This window comes from Neomonachus schauinslandi, chromosome 6, assembly GCF_002201575.2.
Source record: "Neomonachus schauinslandi chromosome 6, ASM220157v2, whole genome shotgun sequence".
Classification (NCBI taxonomy): Eukaryota; Metazoa; Chordata; class Mammalia; order Carnivora; family Phocidae; genus Neomonachus; species Neomonachus schauinslandi.
In genome coordinates this window covers 67,244,383-67,266,271 of record NC_058408.1, presented here as the reverse complement: position 1 = coordinate 67,266,271, position 21,889 = coordinate 67,244,383, and the positions used below count along the sequence as shown (strand labels likewise).

The 21,889-nt window shown below is 41.5% G+C and overlaps 1 protein-coding gene across 1 annotated transcript in view; it reads left to right on the top strand.

Moving 5' to 3' along the window:
• DNAH14 (dynein axonemal heavy chain 14) overlaps nt 1-21,889 on the top strand; it is a 325,270-nt gene that overhangs the window by 3,351 nt on the left and 300,030 nt on the right. The window contains exons 3-5 of the mRNA XM_044916203.1: nt 2,825-2,999; nt 3,719-3,731; nt 20,864-20,977. Coding sequence (XP_044772138.1) covers nt 2,825-2,999; nt 3,719-3,731; nt 20,864-20,977 — 302 coding nt within the window. The remainder of the gene's footprint in view (nt 1-2,824; nt 3,000-3,718; nt 3,732-20,863; nt 20,978-21,889) is intronic.

The window sequence follows — 21,889 nt, the reverse complement described above, 5'->3', positions numbered from 1 at the left end:
CTCCCCAACTTCCCCTTCCCCCATAGACCACACATACTAGGCTCAGGCAGATTTCCAGAGTTTCTGAGTTTCTGAGTTCTAACAAATTCAAGAAATGAATAATTCCAATCTTATACAACTGCTTCCACAGAACAGAAAAAGAGAAAATTGTCCCTAAATTGCTCACACACGTTGGGCGGGGGCAACGGGAGGGAGAGAGAGAAACTTAAGCAGACTCTGTGCTGAACTCGGAGCCTGAGCTGGGGCTCAGTCTCATGACCCTGAGAGCACAACCTGAGCCTAAACCAAGAATCCAATGCCCAACCCACTGTGCCACCCAACACCCCTATTTATACAATCTTCTAAGTCAGTTTCATTCATAACCTTAGAAGCAGAAAACCCTGAATAAGATACTAACCTAAAGGTTACAGTAGCATATAAAAATGGATGATATACCAAGATCAAATTGAATAGCTTATTTCAAAAATGCAAGGTTAGTTCAACATTAGGAAGTGCATCAATACCAATTACCATTAATATAGTAAAGGAAGAAAAGCCTTTGATAAAATGGATTATCTCTTAATGTTAAAAACCTTTAGCAAACTACATGATTAAGGGCATTTACCAAAAACCTGAAGCAAGTATTTTTAATGGTCGGGTCTTAAAAGTGTTCCTTTTAAGTTGAGAAAAGTGGCAAGGATACTTGCTATTGCCACTTCTGTGTGACGTCCTATTAAAGGTCCTAAGTCAATAAGACAAGAAAAAAAAAAGATGAAAGCTGGAAGGTTTGAAAAAGGAGAAACAAACCGTAATCATTTTTAGATGATATGATGTCTAGTAAGAGAGTACAAAAGAATTTACAGTTTTGTAATTAATAAGTTAATTTAACTAAGCAAGGCTGCTAGTTTAAAATCAGTGTATGTAAGTGAATTTCGTTCCTATAGTCCAGCAATAGATCGAAAACTTAATTTTAATCATAACTACCATTTGTAATAGTAATGAAAAACCCAGTACCTAGGAAAAATCGTGTGTTTGGCCTTTGTGGAGAAAATTACAAAATTTAATTGAGAATGCAACAAAATTTATATGGAAAAGCAAAAGGCCAAGGATATGTAAGCACTCTTTAAGAAAAAAATTTGGAGGCTTGAACCTACAGCTGTGACAACTATAGCAATTAAAGCAGTGGGATAGAAAAACAAGGATAGACAAAAATAAAGAACCAGAGGTGGATACTTGTGTACTTTGGAGTGATGCAGACTTGTATACAATTGTATACCTGGAGTTACAGGTCAGGGAAGGAAAGGATGGGGGTGTTCATTAATACGTGGTGACAATTGCATATCGTTATGGGGTGGGAGCAGGGAGAATTGGATCTGCCCTTCACATCATATCCCAAACTCAAGGATGAACTATAAGACTTGTGGAAGGCAAAACTTTAAAACTATTTGGAAAAATAAGAGTTTTGTCAAGATTGAAGTAAGGACAGATTTCTTAAGAATAAACACAGATTGTAGGGGCGCCTGGGTGGCTCAGTTGTTAAGCGTCTGCCTTCAGCTCAGGTCATGGTCCCAGGGTCCTGGGATCGAGCCCCGCATCGGGCTCCTTGCTCGGCGGGAAGCCTGCTTCTCCCTCCCCCACTCCCCCAGCTTGTGTTCCCTCTCTTGCTGTGTCTCTCTCTGTCAAATAAATAAATAAAATCTTTAAAAAAGAAAAGAATAAACACAAATTGTAGATGCAAAGATAGATAAATTAGGTTATATTAAAGTGAAGAACTTAGATTTATGAAGACTTCATCAAGAAAGTGAGAAGTTGAGTCCAAACCAGAAGAGGTTTTTAGCACATGTAAAATGACAAAAGATTACGATATAAAATGTGAAAAGAACTTCTGAACATTGTTAAGAAAATGGTATACAATTCACTATAAAAAAAAAGGATATGGATTAGACATTTCAACAAAGAGGAAACTGTTCAAGGTGTTTATAAACCAAAGGGGACTCAGAATGCTCAAGGGAGAAGGGTTTAAGAATACCTAATAAAGGTATCCATGAACAAGTATGAAGAAGTCGTGTTCTGTCTTTAAAGAGAAAGTTTGCCTTCTTATCCATGTGACTAAATATTTTTGTTTAATACACCAATGGGTAGTTTTGCCCACTGAGCAGCATGTGAGGATCTACAGAGCTCTGCATTTCCTCCACCTTGCAAAAATATGGTCTATGGCATAAGTCAGCTGTAGGCACTGATTTTGGATTCTGTTCTTATGAAGATTTTCTAACATTTACAAATAGGCAGTTGGCTAATGTATTGTGAAATATTTGGTTTTAGTCTTGATAAGGGTGGTTGTTGGTGTTGGTTTTATAAAGAAGGGTAATATATGAGTATTGAATTTCAAAAAACTGTTCTGACCTCACTCTGCTGCTAATTGGTTAATATTTCTTCATCTTTTAAGTTAGATGAGGATTCTTAAGTCCTTTCCAGCATTAAAATTTCCATGATAATATCAGACCTCTTTTGCATTTAACTAGACTCTCCATGTTTCAGATCTGCTTTTTATATTATTTTTATTTATTAAATTTTTTTTTTTTTTAATTTTTAAGTAGGCTCCACATCCAGCATGGAGCCCAGGGCAGGGCTTGAACTCACAACCCTGAGATCAAGACCTGAGCTGAGATCAAGAGTCGGACACTTAACTGACTGAGCCCCACAGGTGCCCTCAGATCTGCTTTTTAAAGTGTATCAAAAATTGCTTGAAAGGATAGATATCATATTGTAAAGTACAGTATAAGGATTTAAACTTTGAGTCCTAGAGTTTGTTAACCATAGTGTCTTACTTTCTTTGTCATGTTAGACTTCAAAAATATGAAGAGCAAGAATATGAAGATGTCACACTGTCAGAGGATCAACCAGCTAAAGTAGCAGAAAAAGAAACCTCGAAATATAAAACATTCAGAATGCTTTCTGTACCCCTGAAGTCAGAGGAAACAGGAGAAATCTGTCAAGATTACTACCCTCCAGGCATGCCAGTTTATGTTTTCTTTTATGGAGATGGAAAGAAGTTTTCATAGCATTAACTTAAGAATAACGAGTGAACTACATTGCAATACTAGTCTATTTTCAGAGTACGAGGTTCGGTACTTTATTGATTTCGTTAGTCGTAGCTGTTTGTGAGATCTTCAGATATAGAGCTTGTCTCTTAAAAGGAACGTGATCTAAGTAATCCTCACCATAAAAATAACAGTGCTATCGCTGCCACCGCCAAAAATATCTGACATTTCTGGAGCAACTTAGAGTTGACCTCACTCTTGCCTGCATGTCATCTTTCTTGGGGTTTGTGTGAGGTGAGGACCCTCAAGTTGGGTCCGCGTTCCCTGAAGGCCCTGCTGCCTTCTGGCTGTGCTGTGACCTCCTCTGTGCTCTTGTCTGCCGGGGCCCTGACTGCTCCTTCACGGGCCCCTGTTCGTCTTCCTTCCCTCCACTTGTTTCCCCCAACTGCACTATTAACAGTATGTAAAACGATTTGTTTAACCACACTTCCTTTTTTACCCTGCTCTTCTTTATCCTCACTTGTACAAAGCTTGCTCTTTGATCTCCATCCATGGCCCCTTCTCCCCCCAGCAGCCTGTTAGCTGTGTCCCTAACTCTTCCCACTTCCCTCCTCTGCTCCTGGGTTGGCAGAACTGCAACTCAGTGTAATTGTCCGTTTTCCCGGCCTTCCCCCTCATACCGGTAGGCCTTTTTGCAGAAAACTCACATGGGTTCGTTCTTTTCCTGAATCGTGGTCTCCAGCATCAGTGGGGCGTTCAGCACTGCCTGGTGCCCTTTTATGTCTCCATTGAGCTTTGCCTCTCATTACTCACTGCATCTCTTTACACTGTCACAGTTTAACCATAAGCCTGTCCTTGATTATGCTTCCTACTTTATAAAAAATAAAAATAGAAGGAATCAAAGGGAAACCTCTAACTTGCAGCTCCCTGGCCCCATTTTGGTACTTGTCTCACTTCTGCAGCTCCTTTTTTGCCACGTCCTCAGGAATGTGGGGTCATCTTCCATTCTGATAGCTCTTCTCTGTCCACGCATAAGCACGCTGCAGGCTCCCTGTCTTCGACCAAACAGCCTAGCAGCACTGTTGGGCCTGTGATACCTTTTTGCACGACAAGAGCAGGCCCCCTCCCCCCCACATACTTCCTTCTCCTTCCCTCCTCACATGAGTTCCGACTCCCATTCCACTCTCCCCAGTGTCACCAGATACCTCCACATGGCTAATTCCTAGTAAAAAGAATTAGTCTGTACATCAAATAATCTTTCTCTTACTGGACTAGTCTACAACATTTTATTCTTTTGACCACTTCCTTCCTTCCTTTTCCCTTGACTTCTGAGGAGACTACTCTGTCGGCTCTCTGTCTACTTTTCTGTCTGCTCTCTTTTGGTCTCTTTCATGGATCTTTATTTCTTTATCTGCCCTTTAAATGTTGTTGCTTTTCAGGTTTTTTAGGTTCTGCCAAAATTAGTGTTCCCTCTGGACTAGACCATAGCTTGACGATTTTATTTTATTTTATTTATTTATTTTTTTAAAGATTTTATTTATTTATTTGACAGAGAGAGAGACAGCTAGAGAGGGAACACAAGCAGGGGCAGAGGGAGAGGGAGAAGCAGGCTTCCCGCCGAGCAGGAGCCTGATGTGGGGCTCGATCCCAGGACCCTGGGATCATGACCTGAGCCGAAGGCAGACGCTTAACGACTGAGCCACCCAGGCGCCCCAACTTGACGATTTTAAATAACAATACATTTTTAAAAAATTTCTTATTAAGTATATACCCAGAGCATGTAGGTGCTTCTTGCAGTTGCCTTTAGTCTCTGTCTGAATATGGTATGTTTGCTTTTCTGAAGGAGCCTAAGAACTTTGGCATACATTGGGCAAGAATGTTTTATCTGACAGATTAAGACAGAGAGAGTGCCTGGGCCTTCTAGCTAAGTGTTTGCAGGCCTGACAAAGCTTCCTTTCCAGCAGAGTGGAAAGTAGAAGTACCCTGACCCTTCTGTTACTTTCCTCAGTAAAGAGGGAGCGGAAGTACAAGCTGGATAGGAATACAAGGGCCAGGCCGAGCAACAGCTTGTTGGCTTTGTTAGGGATTTGGGGCGTTATACCATGAAGATAAAAGCCACAGAAAGGTTTTACACCAAGAGTTAACACGATCAGATTTCTGCTTTGCAGAGATCACTGGCTGCAGACTGAAGAATAGATTGGAAGGGAACAGGAATTGATACTGGAGCTCAGTTACGAGGCTTTGGATATTCTGAAGGTAGGATTATCAATTAGGGTAATGGGTTGGTGAGAGAGAGGTGGTGTCAAAGGTGATAGCTAGGTTTCTGGTTTAGTATAATGAATAGTGGTGCCACTCTCTGAGATAAGAAGCCCTGAAGAAGGGATTTGGGGACGGATCATGGTTCAGTTTGGGTCATGTTGCATTTGAACTACCTTCGGTCCATTCCAGTGGGGATGTCAGGGAAGCAGTTGACTATATGTGTCTGGGGCTCAGAGAAGCCAGGGCTGAGGTGATGCATTTGGAGTAATTATGTGGGTGGAAACTTAAGGCACAGCCATGGGTGAGGTGGCCTCAGGAAAGTGTCTGAAGTGACACAGAGACAGGGCCAAAGAACTGTAGCAGCTCTGGCCTGGATAAAGGAGGGTGGCTGCAGTGCACACACGGGGATGGTCAGAGTCAGGCTAGAGAGAGTGATGAGCAAGAGGATGGCTGTGGGGTGTCATAGAATCCAAAGGAAAAAATGTCATCAAAAATGAAGGAGTAGGTCCTGGTTCATGTTGCTGATGTAAAAGGATCCTGAATTCACCTCTTCCCACAGACACACCAAATCTACAGCCACATATGTGACAGTTTTCTCTGGAAAACACCCCAAAACTAGCTGGTCAACTCCTGCACAGTGGGTGAATAAAGAAAAAAGCCACTTCAAAATGGGTAGGAGAGGCCAAGACACAGTCTCACTGTAAACCATACCCGTGGTACAGCAACCCACCTTCAGGAGTGAACTTACAATCCTGAGCTGCTCCCTGAGGAGCATAGAGTTGGAACCCCCACATTGGGCACCTCAACTTTTAAGACTTGCGCCTGAGAGATGAACCCCCAAACCAGCTAGCTTTGAAAGCCAGGGCTTGGATCCACGAGACCTACAAGGCTACACTGAACTGAGAAACAGTTCTTAAAGGGCTCGTGCAGGCTTGCCACCCCAGGGCCCAGTGCACAGGCAGGTGGGAGACTAAAAATTCCCAGTTGTTCAGTGAAAGAGGCCTATTTGCTTATGTTAAAGCTTTGCTCTGAGGGTCAGGCTTCTGATTTAACATACATCCAAGTGCCTACTGAAATGTTCTCCAAAAATGGAAGCTGGCAGATGCCATCCTTACCCTCTCCCTCTCCCTCGCTCCAGGTCCCCAGTATCTCCCAGAAAGGAGCATGTCCTCTCATCTGATTTTTGTGGCTGCCACCCTGGGGATACCACTAGATGTCCTGACTGGTGGCCAGAGGGCCTATACTCTCAGGTCCCATAGTCCTGTAGTAAGTGGAGAAAGAGTTCTTAACTGGCTCCACCCAGGGTCCAGCCCAGACCCAGCAGACTGAAACACACCCCCAGTCTCTCTGGGAAAGGGGCCTATTGGCTTGTCCTGGAGCTTCAGCCTGCAGGACAGGCTTCTTGTTTGGGGCACATCTAAGAGCCTACCTAGGTACTGTCCAGGGACAGAGGCCAGTGGGCACCATCTTGGTGCTCTCCTTCTGCTTCATTTTGGGTCACTGGGATCTCCTGGGGTGGGAACGTTTGCACTGGTCTGGCACCCTGATTTTTGCATCTGCCACGTAGGAGACGCCTTTTGACCTCCTGGCTCTGGTGACCATGGGGCTTGCACATGTGAGTCCTGGTGAACTGTTACAAGTGAAGAAACATTTCTTACAGGCTCCCTGTCCCCCAGGGCACAGAGCAGAGATAGCATACTGAGGTGCACCCACAGTCTGAGAGAATAATGTTGTAATGAGGGGGTAGGTTAATCACTTGTATGCTAGTTTGAAGGTTAAAAGATAAAAGTAGTAAAAAGAACTACAAACACAAAATTTTGTTAATGGATACAGAGGATAAAAAGATGTAAATTGTGGGTGCCTGGGTGGCTCAGTCATTAAGCGTCTGCCTTCGGCTCAGGTCATGATCCCAGGGTCCTGGGATTGAGTCCCACATTGGGCTTCCTGCTCAGTGGGAAGCCTGCTTCTCCCTCTCCCACTCCCCCTGCTTGTGCTCCTCCTCTCACTGTCTCTCTCTCTGTCAAATAAATAAATAAAATCTTTAAAAAAAAAAGATGTAAATTGTGAACATCAAAGACATAAAAATGTGGGATGGAGGAGTAAAAATGTAGAATTTTAGAATGCATTCAAACTTAAGTTGCTATCGACTTAAATAGTTTGTTATAAATATAAGTTGTTTTATGTAAGCCTCATAATAAGCACAATACAAAAACCAATAGTAGATACACAAAAGATAGAGAGATGTAAGAATACACTATAGAAAGCCCTCAGATCACAAAAGAAGAGGACAAGAGGAGAACAACAAAGGAATTACAAAACAGCCAGAAATCAGTTGTCATTCTTTTAAATGTAAATGTACTAATTCTCCAAACAGAAGATATAGAATGGCCAAATGGACTTAAGAAAAAATGACCTATCCATATGCTCCTTACAAGAGTCCCACTTCAGCTGCACAAACATGCACAGACTAAAATGAAAGGATGGAAAAGATTCCATGCAAATGGAAACCAGAAGCTGTGGTCATAATTGACTGTAATGAGACGAAGAGTCAGTATATAATGATGATAAAGGGGCCAATAGAGCAGGAGGTTATAACATTTGTAAATATGAACTCAACATAGGGGCACCTACATACATTATTAACAGACCTAAAATTGATAAAAAGACAGGAATAGTGGGGGACTTTAACACTGCACTTAAATCAATGGGACAGATCATCCAGACAAAAACAAAAAGTCCCCCAAAACAATAAGGAAACATTGTGTTAACATGTAAGCCCAGATGGATTTAATAGATGTAGTAGAACATTTCATCCAAAAGCAGCAGACTACACATAACTTCTCAAGTGTTGGTGGGATGGACGTTCGCCAAGATAGATCACACAACAGGCCACAAAACAAGTCTCAATAAATTTAAGCAGGTTGAAATCATGCCAGGTATCTTTTCTGCCACAATGGTAAAAAAACAAAACAAAACAAAACCTAGAAATAAGTTAGAAAAAGAAAACTGGAAGATTCACAAACATGGAGATTAAGCAACGTGCTACTGAACAACCAAAGGCTAGGGCACCTGGGGTGGCTCAGTTGGTTAAGCGTCTGCCTTTGGCTCAGGTGATGATCCCAGGGGCCTAGGATTAAGCCCCGCATTGGGCTCCCTGTTCAGCAGGGAGCCTGCTTCTCCCTCTCTATGCCACTCCTCCCGCTGTGAGCTCTCTGTGTCTCTCAAATAAAATCTTAAAAAAAAAAAAACTGGAGGGGGAGGAGCAAGATGGCAGAGGAGTAGGAGACCTAACTTTCGTCTGGTCCCAGGAATTCAGCTAGATAGGGATCAAACCATTCTGAACACCTACAAACTCAACAGGAGATCGAAGAAAAGAATAGCAACAACTCTCTGAACAGAAATGCGACCACTTTCTGGAAGGTAGGACATGTGGAGAAGTGAATCCGAGGTGATATACGGGAAGATAGACCATGGGGAGAGGGAGCCTCCGTCAGCCGGCCTCTGGCAAGTGATAGAGCAGCAAAGCACAAAATCGGAACTTTTAGAAGTCGGCTCCGCTGAGGGACGTCGCTCCAGTGGCTAAGTGGGGGGTGGAACCCTCACGGGACAGTGGTCTCAGGACCCTGGGGGTCACAGAAAGACCGGGGGTGCCTGAGTGTGGCAGAGCTCCCAGGTATCAGAGCAGGGAAGCCGGCTGCAGAAATGGAGCCGAGGAGTGGGCTCTCAGCTCGAGGTTGCCATAAACCGTGATCTGCGGCACAGTCGGGCCCCTGCTCCTCCAGCAGAGACCCAACAAATAGCAAATCCGGGGAGACTCCCTTCCTGCCCTGGGAGGAGCGGCGCGGGAGCGAACCGCAGGGATCTGCTGGGTTTGGAGACTCCACACGGGGTCGGTTGCCAGAGATAGAAACGCTCGGTCACAGGCCAGGTGAGCACAGAGTGCGGCCGGAGACCGGGGAGACAGGAGTGATTGACTGCTTTTCTCTGGGAGCGCACTAAGGAGTGGGGCCCGAGTTCTCGGCTCCTCCGGGGTGGAGATTGGGAGGTCGCCATTTCACTCTCATCCTCCAAAGCTGTACGGAAAGCTTGCAGGGAACAAAAGCTCCCGAGAGCAAACCCGAGCAGATGACTTAGCCCGTACCTGGCAAGGGTGTGGCAATTCTGCCTCTGGCAAAGACATCTGAGAACCACGGCAACAGGCCCCTCCCCCAGAAGATCAGCAAGAACAGCCAGACAAGACCAAGTTTACCGATCAATGAGAATGGCAGAACTCCAGCACTAGGGGAATACAGCACATAGAATTCATGGCTGTTTTCCCATGATTCTTTAGTCTTTCAAAGTAAATTTTTTAAATTTTCTTTTTTTCTTTTTCTTTTTTCTTCTTTTTCTCTTTTTCAACCAACATCTTATCAATTCCTTTTTTAATAAATATTTTTTATTTTTCATTTTTAGAGTCATATTCTATCCCTTCATAGTAGTTAACCTTATTTTTGGAATGTATATTTATAAGTTGTTCTCTCTTTAAAATTTTGGGATACAGTTTCTTCTAACAGACAAAAATACACCCTAAATCTCTAGTGTATGGCTTTGTTCCAATTTCCTGCCTGATCACAGTCTCTCCCTTTTTTTTTTTAAAATCCTCTTCCTTTTTTCAACCAACAACTTATCAATTCCTGTTATAAAATCTTTTATAATTTTCATCTTTACAGTCATATTCCATCCCTTCATTGTACTTACCCTTATTTTTGTACATATATAAGTTTTTCTTTCTTTAAAATTTTGGGAGGCACTTTCTTCTAACAGACCAAAATATGCCCAAAATCTAGTATGTGGCACTGATCTATGCACCAGCCTGATCATATTTGATCATATTCTTTTTTTTTTTTAACCTTTTTCTTTTTTTTTTCTTTCCCTTTCTTTCCCCCAGTTTCAGGTCTCTTCTAATTTGTTTAGTGTGTATTTTTCTGGGGTCATTGTTACCCTGTTAGCATTTTGTTCTCTCATTCATCTATTATCTTCTGGACAAAATGACAAGGCAGAAAAAATCACCTCAAAAAAAAGTACAAGAGGCAGTACCAACTGCCAGGGACCTAATCAGTACGGACATTAGTAAGATGTTGGAACTAGAGTTCAGAATGACGATTTTAAAGATACTAGCTGGGCTTGAAAAAAGTATGGAAGATATTAGAGAAACCCTTTCTGGAGAAATAAGAGAACTAAAATCTAACCAAGTCGACATCAAAAAGGCTATTAATGAGGTGTAATCCAAAATGGAGGCTCTAACTGCTAGGATAAATGAGGCAGAAGAGAGAATTAGTGATATAGAAGACCAAATGATGGAAAATAAAGACACTGAGAAAAAGAGAGATAAACCACTACTGGATCACGAGGGCAGAATTCGAGAGAGAAGTGATACCATAAGATGAAACAATATTAGGATAATCAGGATCCCAGAAGAAGAAGAAAGAGAGAGAGGGGCAGAAGGTGTATTGGAGCAAATTATAGCAGAGAACTGCCCTAATTTGGGGAAGGAAACAGGCATCAAAATCCAGGAGGCACAGAGAACCCCCCTCAGAGTCAATAAAAATAGGTCAACACCCCGACATCTAATAGTAAAACTTACGAGTCTCAGAGACAAAGAGAAAATCCTGAAAGCAGCTCGGGGATAAGAGGTCTGTAACCTACAATGGTAGAAACATTAGATTGGCAACAGACCTATCCACTGAGACCTGGCAGGCCAGAAAGGACTGGCAGGATATATTCAGAGCACTAAAGGAGAAAAATAAGCAGCCAAGAATACTATATCCAGCTAGGCTGTCATTGAAAATAGAAGGAGAGATAAAAAGCTTCCAGGACAAACAAAAACTAAAGGAATTTGCAAACACGAAACCAGCCCTATAAGAAATATTGAAAAGGGTCCTCTAAGCAAAGAGAGAGCCTAATAACATAGACCAGAAAGGAACACAGACAATATACAGTAACAGTCACCTTACAGGCAATACAATGGCACTAAATTCATATCTTTGAATAGTTACCCTGAATGTAAATGGGCTAAATGCCCCAATCAAAAGACACAGGCTATCAGATTGGATTAAAAAACAAGACCCATCAATACGCTGTCTGCAAGAGACTCATTTTAAACCCAAAGACCCCTCCAGATTGAAAGTGAAGGGGTGGAAAACCATTTACCATGCTAATGGACACCAAAAGAAAGCTGGGGTGGCAATCCTTATGTCAGACAAATTAGATTTTAAACCAAAGACTGTAATAAGAGATGAAGAAGAACACTATATCCTACTTAAAGGGTCTATCCAACAAGAAGATCTTTTTGGGGTATGTGCACCCCAATGTTTATAGCAGCAATTTCCACAATAGCCAAACTGTGGAAAGAGCCAAGATGTCCATTGACAGATGAATGGATAAAGAAGATGTGGTATATATAGACAATGGAATATTTTGCAGCCATCAAAAGGAATGAATGCTTGCTATTTGCAACGATGTGGATGGAACTGGAAGGTATTATGCTGAGCGAAATAAGTCAATCAGAGCAGGTATCATAAGATCTAACAATTGTAAATATCTATGCCCCTAACATGGGAGCAGCTAATTATATAAGCCAATTAATAACAAAAGCAAAGAAACACATTGACAACAATACAGTAATAGTAGGGGACACCCCCCTCACTGAAATGGACAGATCATCTAAGCAAAAGATCAACAAGGAAATAAAGACTTTAAATGACACACTGGACCAAATGGACTTCACAGATATATTCAGAACATTCCAATCCAAAGCAACAGAATACACATTCTTCTCTAGTGCCCATGGAACATTCTCCAGAATAGATCACATCCTAGGTCACAAATCAGGTCTCAACCGGTACCAAAAGACTGGGATCATTCCCTGCGTATTTTCGGACCACAATGCTTTGAAAGTAGAACTCAATGACAAGAGGAAAGTTGGAAAGAACTCAGATACATGGAGGCTAAAGAGCATCCTACTAAAGAATGAATGGGTCAACCAGGAAGTTAAAGAAGAATTTAAAAAATTCATGGAAACCAATGAAAATGAAAACACAACTGTTCAAAATCTTTGGGTTGCAGCAAAGGCGGTCTTCAGAGGAAAGTATATAGCAATACAAGTCTTTCTCAAGAAACAAGAAAGGTCTCAAATACACAACCTAACCCTACACCTAAAGGAGCTGGAGAAAGAACAGCAAATAAAGCCTAAACCCAGCAGGAGAAGAGAAATAATAAAGATCAGAGCAGAAATCAATGAAATAGAAACCAAAAGAGGAGTAGAATAGATCAATGAAACTAGGAGTTGGTTCTTTGAAAGAATTAATAAGATTGATAAACCCCTGGCCAGACCTGTCAAAAAGAAAAGAGAAATGACCCAAATAAATAAAATCATGAATGAAAGAGGAGAGATCACAACCAACACCAAAGAAATACAAACAATTATAAGAACATTATGAGCAACTCTATGCCAGCAAATTAGATAATCTGGAAGAAATGGATGCATTTCTAGAGATGTATAAACTACCAAAACTGAACCAGGAAATAATAGAAAACCTGAACAGACCTATAACCACTAAGGAAATTGAAGCAGTTATCAAAAATCTGCCAACAAACAAGAGCCCAGGGCCAGATGGCTTCCCAGGGGAATGCTACCAAACATTTAAGGAAGAATTAATACCTATTCTTCTGAAACTGTTCCAAAAAACAGAAATGGAAGGAAAACTTCCAAACTCGTTTTATGAGGCCACCATTACCTTGATCCCAAAACCAGACAAAGACCCCATCAAAAAGGAGAATTACAGACCAATATCCCTGATGAACATGGATGCAAAAATTCTCACCAAAATACTAGCCAATAGGATCCAACAGTACATTAAAAGGATTATTCACCATGACCAAGTGGGATTTATCCCTGGGCTGCAAGGTTGGTTCAACATCTGCAAATCAATCAATGTGAAACAATACATTAATAAAAGAAAGAACAAGAACCATATGATCCTCTCAATAGATGCAGGAAAAGCATTTGACAAAGTACAACATCCTTTCTTGATCAAAACTCTTCAGAGTATAGGGATAGAGGGCACATACCTCAATATCATAAAAGCCATCTGTGAAAAACCCACAGCGAATATCATTTTCAATGGGGAAAAACTGAGAGCTGTCCCCCTAAGGTCAGGAACATGGCAGGGATGCCCACTATCACCACTGCTATTCAACATAGTATTAGAAGTCCTAGCCACAGCAATCAGACAACAAAAAGAAATAAAAGGCATCCGAATCGGCAAAGAAGAAGTCAAACTGTCACTCTTTGCAGATGATATGATACTTTATGTAGAAAACCCAAAAGATTCCACCCCAAAACTGCTAGAACTCATACAGGAATTCAGTCAAGTGGCAGGATATATAATCAATGCACAGAAATCAGTGGCATTCCTATACATCAACAACAAGACAGAAGAAAGAGAAATTAAGGAGTCGATCCCATTTACAATTGCACCCAAAACCATAAGATACCTAGCAATAAATCTAACCAAAGAGGCAAAGAATCTGTACTCAGAAAACTATAAAATACTCATGAAGGAAATTGAGGAAGACACAAAGAAATGGAAAAACGTTCCATGCTCATGGATTGGAAGGACAAATATTGTGAAGATGTCAATGCTACCTAGAGCAATCTACACATTTAATGCAATCCCTATCAAAATACCATCCACTTTTTTCAAAGAAATGGAACAAATAATCCTAAAATTTGTATGGAACCAGAAAAGACCCCGAATAGCCAGAGGAATTTTGAAAAAGCAAAGCAAAGCTGGTGGCATCACAATTCTGGAGTTCCAGCTCTATTACAAAGCTGTCATCATCAAGACAGTATGGTACTGGTACCAAAACAGACACATAGACCAATGGAACAGAATAGAGAGTCCAGAAATGAACCCTCAACTCTATGGTCAGTTAATCTTCGAAAATCAGGAAAGAATGTCCAATGGAGAAAAGACAGTTTCTTCAGCAAATGGTGTTGGGAAAATTGGACAGCCACATGCAGAAGAATGAAACTGGACCATTTCCTTACACCACACACAAAAATAGGCTCAAAATGGATAAAAGTCCTCAATGTGAGACAGAAATCCATCAAAATCCCTGAAGAGAACACAGGCAGCAACCCTTTGACCTCAGCCACAGCACCTTCTTCCTAGACACATCGCCAAAGGCGAGGGAAGCAAAGGCAAAAATGAACTATTGGGACCTCATCAAGATAAAAAGCTTTTGCACAGCAAAAGAAACAGTCAACAAAACCAAAAGACAACCGACAGAATGGGAGAAGATATTTGCAAATGACATATCAGATAAAGGGCTAGTATCCAAAATCTATAAAGAACTCATCAAACTCAACACCCAAAGAACAAATGATCCAATCACGAAATGGGCAGAAGACATGAACAGACATTTTTCCAAAGAAGACATCCAAATGGCCAACAGACACATGAAAAAGTGCTCAACATCGCTTGGCATCAGGGAAATCCAAATCAAAACCTCAATGAGATACCACCTCACATCCGTCAGAATGGCTAAAATTAACAAGTCAGGAAACAGATGTTGGCGGGGGTGCAGAGAAAGGGGACCCCTCCTACACTATTGGTGGGAATGCAAGCTGGTGCAGCCACTCTGGAAGACAGTATGGAGGTTCCTCAAAAAGTTGAAAAAGAGCTACCATATGACCCAGCAATTGCACTAGTGGCTATTTACCCCAAAGATACAAAAGTAGGGATCGGAAGGGGTATGTGCACCCCGATGTTTATAGCAGCAATGTCCACAATAGCCAAACTGTGGAAAGAGCCAAGATGTCCATCAACAGATGAATGGATAAAGAAGATGTGGTATATATAGACAATGGAATATTATGCAGCCATCAAAAGGAATGAAATCTTGCTATTTGCAATGATGTGGATGGAACTGGAAGGTATTATGCTGAGCGAAATAAGTCAATCAGAGCAAGTATCATATGATCTCACTGATATGAGGAATTCTTAATCTCAGGAAACAATCAGGGTTGCTGGAGTGGTGGGGGGAGGGAGGGATGGTGTGGCTGCGTGATAGACATTGGGAGGGTATGTGCTGTGGTGAGTGCTGTGAATTTTGTAAAACTATTGAATCACAGACCTGTACCTCTGAAACAAATAATACATTATATGTTTAAAAAAAAAAAAAGAAGAAGATAGTAGGAAGGGAAAAATGAAGTGGGGGAAATCAGAGGAGGAGATGAACCATGAGAGACTATGGACTCAGAAACAAACTGAGGGTTCTAGAGGGGAGTTGGGTGGGGGGATGTGTTAGCCTGGTGATGGGTATTAAACAGGGCATGTACTGAATGGAGCACTAGGTGTTATATGCAAACAATGAATCATGGAACACTAATCAAAAACTAATGATGTAATGTATGGTGATTAACATAACATAATAAAATTAAAAAAAAAAACCAAGGGCCAGAGGAAAAAAATCAAGGGTGAAATTTAAAAAAATGCCTGAGACAAATGAAAATGGAGATACAGCATACCAGAACTTACAGGATGTAGCAAAGCAGTTAGAAGAGAGAAGTTCATAGCATCACAGGCCTACTTTGATAAATGAGAAAAATCTCAATTGAGGAAGTAGAGAAAGAACAAACAAAGCCAAAGGTTAGTAGAAGGAAGGAAATAACACATCAGAGCAAAAATAAATGAAATAGAGACTAAAAAGACAATAGAAAAGATCAATGTCACTAAGAGATGGTTCATTGGAAAGATAAAGTTGACAGACCTTTAGCAAGAATCACATACACAAAAAAACTTGAATAAATAAAATGAGAAATGAAAGAGGAGATGGTATAGTGGATACCACAGGATCAAAGAGACACTATGAACAATTATGCACCAACAGATTGGATAACCCAGCATAAATGCATAAATTCGTAGACACCTACAACCTACCAAGACTGAATCATGAAGAAATAGAGAATTTGAACAGAACAATTAGTATTAAGAATTTGAATCGGGGGCGCCTGGGTGGCTCAGTTGGTTAAGCGACTGCCTTCGGCTCAGGTCATGATCCTGGAGTCCCGGGATCGAGTCCCACATCGGGCTCCCTGCTCGGCAGGGAGTCTGCTTCTCCCTCTGACCTTCCTCCCTCTCGTGCTCTCTGTCTCTCATTCTCTCTCTCAAATAAATAAATAAAATCTTTAAAAAAAAATCAGGAAATTATAAGAATTTGAATCGGATATATGTTAAGAAAAAAAAAGAAGAAGGTAGCGGGAGGGGAAGAATGAAGCGGGGGAAATCGGAGGGGTAGATGAACCATGAGAGACGATGGACTCTGAAAAACAAACAGGGTTCTAGAGGGGAGGGGGTGGGAGGATGGGTTAGCCTGGTGGTGGGTATTGAGGAGGGCACATTCTGCATGGAGCACTGGGTGTTATGCACAAACAATGAATCATGGAACACTTCATCTAAAACTAATGTATGGGGATTAACATAAGAATAAAATAAATAAATAAATAAAAAAGAATTTGAATCGGTAATCAAAACCTCCCAGCAAACAAGTACAGGACCAGTTGGGTTCACTGGTGAATTCTGCCAAACATTCAAAGAAGATTTAATACCAATCCTTCTCAAATTCTTCCAAAAAATAAGAGAATACTTCCACACTCAGTTTACAAGGTCGGTATTACCCTGATATCAAAACCAAAGATGGCACAGGAAAAGAAAATGACAGACCAATATCCCTGATGAATATGCAAAAATTGTCAACAAAATATTAGCAAACCAAATTCAGCAATGCATTAAAAGCATGAAGTTCCTAAGAGAAAACATATGTGGAAACATCTTGGATATTGGTCTTGGCAGTGATCTGTTTTTGGATTGACACTAAAAGCAAAGGTGACAAAAGCAAATATAAACAAGTGGGACTATATCAAACCAAAAATCTTCTGCACAGTGAAGGACAACACCAACAAAATGAAAAGACTATGAAGTGGAAGAAGATATTTGCAAATTATGTGTCTAATAAGGGGGTCATATCCAACATATATAAAGAACTCCTACAACCCAATTGCCATAAAAACCAAACTCCAGTTAAAAATGGGCAGAGCTCCTGAATAGACATTTTTCCAAAGAAATGCAGATAGCCAACAGGTAATTATCAGGGGAATGTAAATCAAAACCACAATGAACTATAACCTCACACCTGTTAGGATGGCTAGTATCAGAAGACAAGAGATAGCTAGTGTTGGGGACAATGTAGAGAATAGGGAACCCTCATGCACCGTTGGTGGGAATGTAAGTTGCTGCAGCCACTGTGGAAAACAGTATGGGGGTTCCTCAAGAAACTAAAAATAGAACTACGGTATGATCCCATAATTGCCTTTCTTCATATTTGTTTAAAAGAAATGAAAACTCAGAAAGATGTATTACACCCCCACATTCATTGCAACATTATTTACAAGACATAGAAATAAACTGTTGATGGATAAAGAAGCTGCAATATGTATATAGGATGGAGTATTATTCAGCCATAAGAAAATGAAATATTGCCATTTGTGACAACATAGATGGACCTTGACAGCATTGTGCCAAGTGAAATAAGTCATCAAAAGACAAATACAGTATGATCTCACTTATATGTGGAATGTAAAACAACAACAACCAAACTCAGGAATACAGAGAACAGGTTGGTGGTTGCCAGAGGCAGAGGTTGGGAGTGGGTAAAATGAGGGAAGGTGGTCAAATGTATAAACTTTCAGCTATAAATAAATAATGGGGACACAATGTACAGCATGGTGAGCGTTGTTAATAGTAGTGTGTTGTAAATTTGGAAGTTGCTAAGAATAAATCTTAAAAGTTATCACAAGAAAAAAATTGCAACTATGTGATGAATGTTAGCTAGACTCATTGTGATGATCATTTTGCAATATGTACAAATATCAAATCATTATGTTGTACACCTGAAACTAATACAATGTTATTTATCAATTATGTCTCAATTTTAAAAAAGGAAGGAGCAGTAGAAAGTAGTAATAGTCAAATGAGGACTGAAAATGCCCATTGAATTTACTGACACGAAGGATGTGGTCACTTGAGTGCTATTTAAGTGGAGGTCCAAAACTCAACTAGAATAGATTAAGAAGTAGGAGTAGATGAAAAAATAGAATAGTGAATACATGCAACTCTTTTGAGAAGTTTGTGAAGAAAGGTGAGAGAGCTCACCAACTAGAGGGAAATGTGGTCTCGGAATAGGTGAAGCTTGGTGGCAGCTCGAGCTTTATGGTGGGAGCTTGATCCGCAAAGGAGAATAGTTAATGCAGGCATGAGGGGATGGGGTCCAATGGAAGGGCAGAAAGGATTGGTGTGGACGGAAGGAGAAACAGCTCCCCTATGAAGTCAGAGGGGCAGGACGAAAGGACGGTGCAGGGGTGGGTTCGTTGGCTTACTTAGCACAGGCACGTTGAAGGAATTCCCGTCTGGTGCATCTGTGTGCCCTGGGAAGTAGGCATGGAGATCCGTTGAAGGAGAGCGATTGGAAGGTGAAGGTGCAGGGCTTTGAGGGGCATCTGAGCTAGCCTTTGCAAAGCCAGGCGGGCAAGTGAGCCAGGCAAACAGTAGGATTTCAGATGAGTGTTCAGGGGCCATTTGTGATTCATTAACGTGGATTTCGAAAGTTACCAGTCCACTCGTGTTTGGGCCTTCGTGTAACAGCACCGAGCTATGCAGACATAGGCACACTGAGCATAGAGTTGGCTTCTTCCAAGGCCGCTGTTCTGCCTCGGAGATGAGATCAAGGGTGAGCATTGAGGCTACTGGCAAGAGTGTTGTTGAAAGACAACGTAATTTTAGCGGGGTCAAGAGCAGGATGAAAAGCAGCAGAGGGATGATGGGTAGTAAGTCATGGGGCTGTGAACTGGAGGTGCCGATGAGGTCAAGAAAAGTGGTGACGTCGGGAGTTCCGAGCAGGCTGGGAGAGGTCGGCTGATGCGGACTAGAGAGGAGAGGGTGTTTAGAGAGTCGGGCGGGGGTGTGGTGTCAGCCACTAGAGTAAACCAGTGGGTTTACTCCTGGGACAGTAGGCCCTCCCTGAGCCAGGGCTCCAGTCAATGAGCGGCCATGCCAGGGGCGGAAGCCAGCGAAGCCTGGAAGGGTCTGAGGTTGTGGGAAGGCATGAGCTCTGGGGGAGTGTTTGTTTTTTTTTTTTTTTTTTTTTTGAGAGGGCAATTTGTAAGGATTTGGAAGTGGTGAACGGGAACAGGGAGAGAAACAAGCCCACTTTCGGATATCGAGGCATTTGGGGTGCTGGCTTATCAACAACCCCTGCTTGAGAGGCCTGCATGTTGGTGAGGTCTGGGAAATCACCAGGCTCCCATTCAGGCCTGGGAGTGAGCGGGAGAAGCTCTTGGAGTAGCCGTCAGGGAGAAAGGCAGGTTTGCATGGTTCTCTCACATACTTTCCACCGGAGTCCATATTTCGTCGTGCGGTCTCCTGAACAAGACTTCCGTTTTCTTACCTTTCTCTGTACCCCACCTGCAAGTAAAAACCTTACCATCATTCAGTGTTAATGATTCCATGGAGCAAGATGGGTGTGTGGTCTCTTGATTATACAAATAGGGACATGTTCTTTCTCTATCCCTCCGTCTGTGTCTCCTCTCAGTTATGATTATTGGCTGAAATAGAATTTACTGGCTGTTTTGCTTGTACTTGTTTTGTTTGTAATTATTGTGTCTTACCCCCTACTTAATTGTAGCTCAGTGCTGTACGCTACATAAATCTTCCTTAAATCAATGAGAAAGTGTAAAATTGCTTTTGAAAAACTGCATTTTCAATAATTTCCCCATTCTTCATGCTGAGAATCCACCAATCAGGTAAGTCATAGAAGGAATCTGAGAAATAGGCTGTATGTGACTTTTCTGCATTTCTAAGCATTTTCTGACCTCAGTTATCAAACTATAGTAATAAAAAGCTTCTGTTATGTTTTTCACATTTTAAAGATATATTATGATAAAATTAATATTTATCTTTGTAAGCACTTACTGTGTGCTTTTTTTAAAAAAAGATTTTATTTATTTGTTTGGGAGAGAGACAGAGAGCATGAGCAGGGGGCGGAGGGAGAGGGAGAAGCAGACTCCCCGATGAGCAGGGAGCCTGATGTGGGGCTTGATCCCAGGACCCTGAGATCATGACCTGAGCCGAAGGCAGATGCCTAACTGACTGAGCCACCAGGCATCCCCTACTGTATGATTTAAACATCCTTTTAACACTGTGTGAGGTTCTCACTTCAACAGTCCTCGTTTCACAGCTGGGTAAAGAAAGGCGGATGGGTTACTTAAAAAGTAAATCACAGCACTGAATGGCAAAACTTCTAACTGCTTGGAATACAGGCGGTCTGACTCACAGCCTGTGCTCTTAAAAACTGAAATTGTATCCTGATCCACCGTATGGCCTGGCATGTGGAATTGCCATGGTATTATTTATAGCTCTTGCTGGTTACTCAGTTAATAATGCTTTTCTTTTCAGATTACTTCCAAAAAATTGGAACTCAGCAAGATCCTTCAAAACCCGATTCTCATAAGAAGAAAGAGAAATCAAAGGGAAAAAAGGATCAAACTCACGCTTGTCCAAAGGTTAAGAAAAAAAGGCTTGTGTCATATGATACAACAGGTGCGTAGTATCACCAACCCAGGCTTTTCAGAAGACGTGACATTTTTTTCAGATAATTTTGTGGTTTTATGTATTTGACTTTAGAAGAAACAGTCTTATTGAATTTTATGTTTGGTTGCTTAAAGAACTGTTAGTTTTTTTAAATCTTTTTGAAAATCTAAAATATCGGTAGACTGAAAAATTGGCAGAGTCTGTACCCTGACTATGTTCTTAAGTAGGAACAATCTCTGAAGGTTATGGTTATAGAATTGGAAATACAGTTGTATGGCTTTGTTTTATCCTTTTAGTAAAACTTTGTGGTCTCATTATATTTAATTCTTTTGTGTCTTTGTCTGACACAGAGTTTAAATTCCCAAATAAATAATTCATTTAAACTGATTTTCCTCACTCAGGCTTTCCAGTTTGTACTTTCTCTATACCTGAAATTCTTATTTGTATTAATATCTTAAGTTTGACAGGAAAAGGGAAACTTTTCTGTGTTTCACTGATACACTGTGGTCCAAGGCAGATTAGTCATAAAGCTATTGAAACCTAAATAGCCTTCATGTTTTTAAAAAAGAAGATCTTCACTATTATAAATGCCTCCAGTGGCACAAAACCCCCCTCCCGGCAAGTGCAGACAGCAGCTGGGAGTTTGATGGAGCTTTGTTCCTAGGACTAGGTCAGTCTATGTGGCATTTTTGAGATGCAATGGGGATGTAAAAGGAGATTTTCCTGGGTGAGCCTGCCCTAATCTGATGAGCCTTTAAAAAAGACCAGAGCAGTAGTGGATGCCACGCTGCTGCCTTTGAAGGGGCAGACTGCCATGCTGTGGAGAGGGCCCTGGGGCAAGGACCCCAAAGCAGACTCTTGTGGCCGACAGTAGTGCCCGGTCAACTGTTAGCCAGGCACGCAGCCCCCGAGAAATGACTT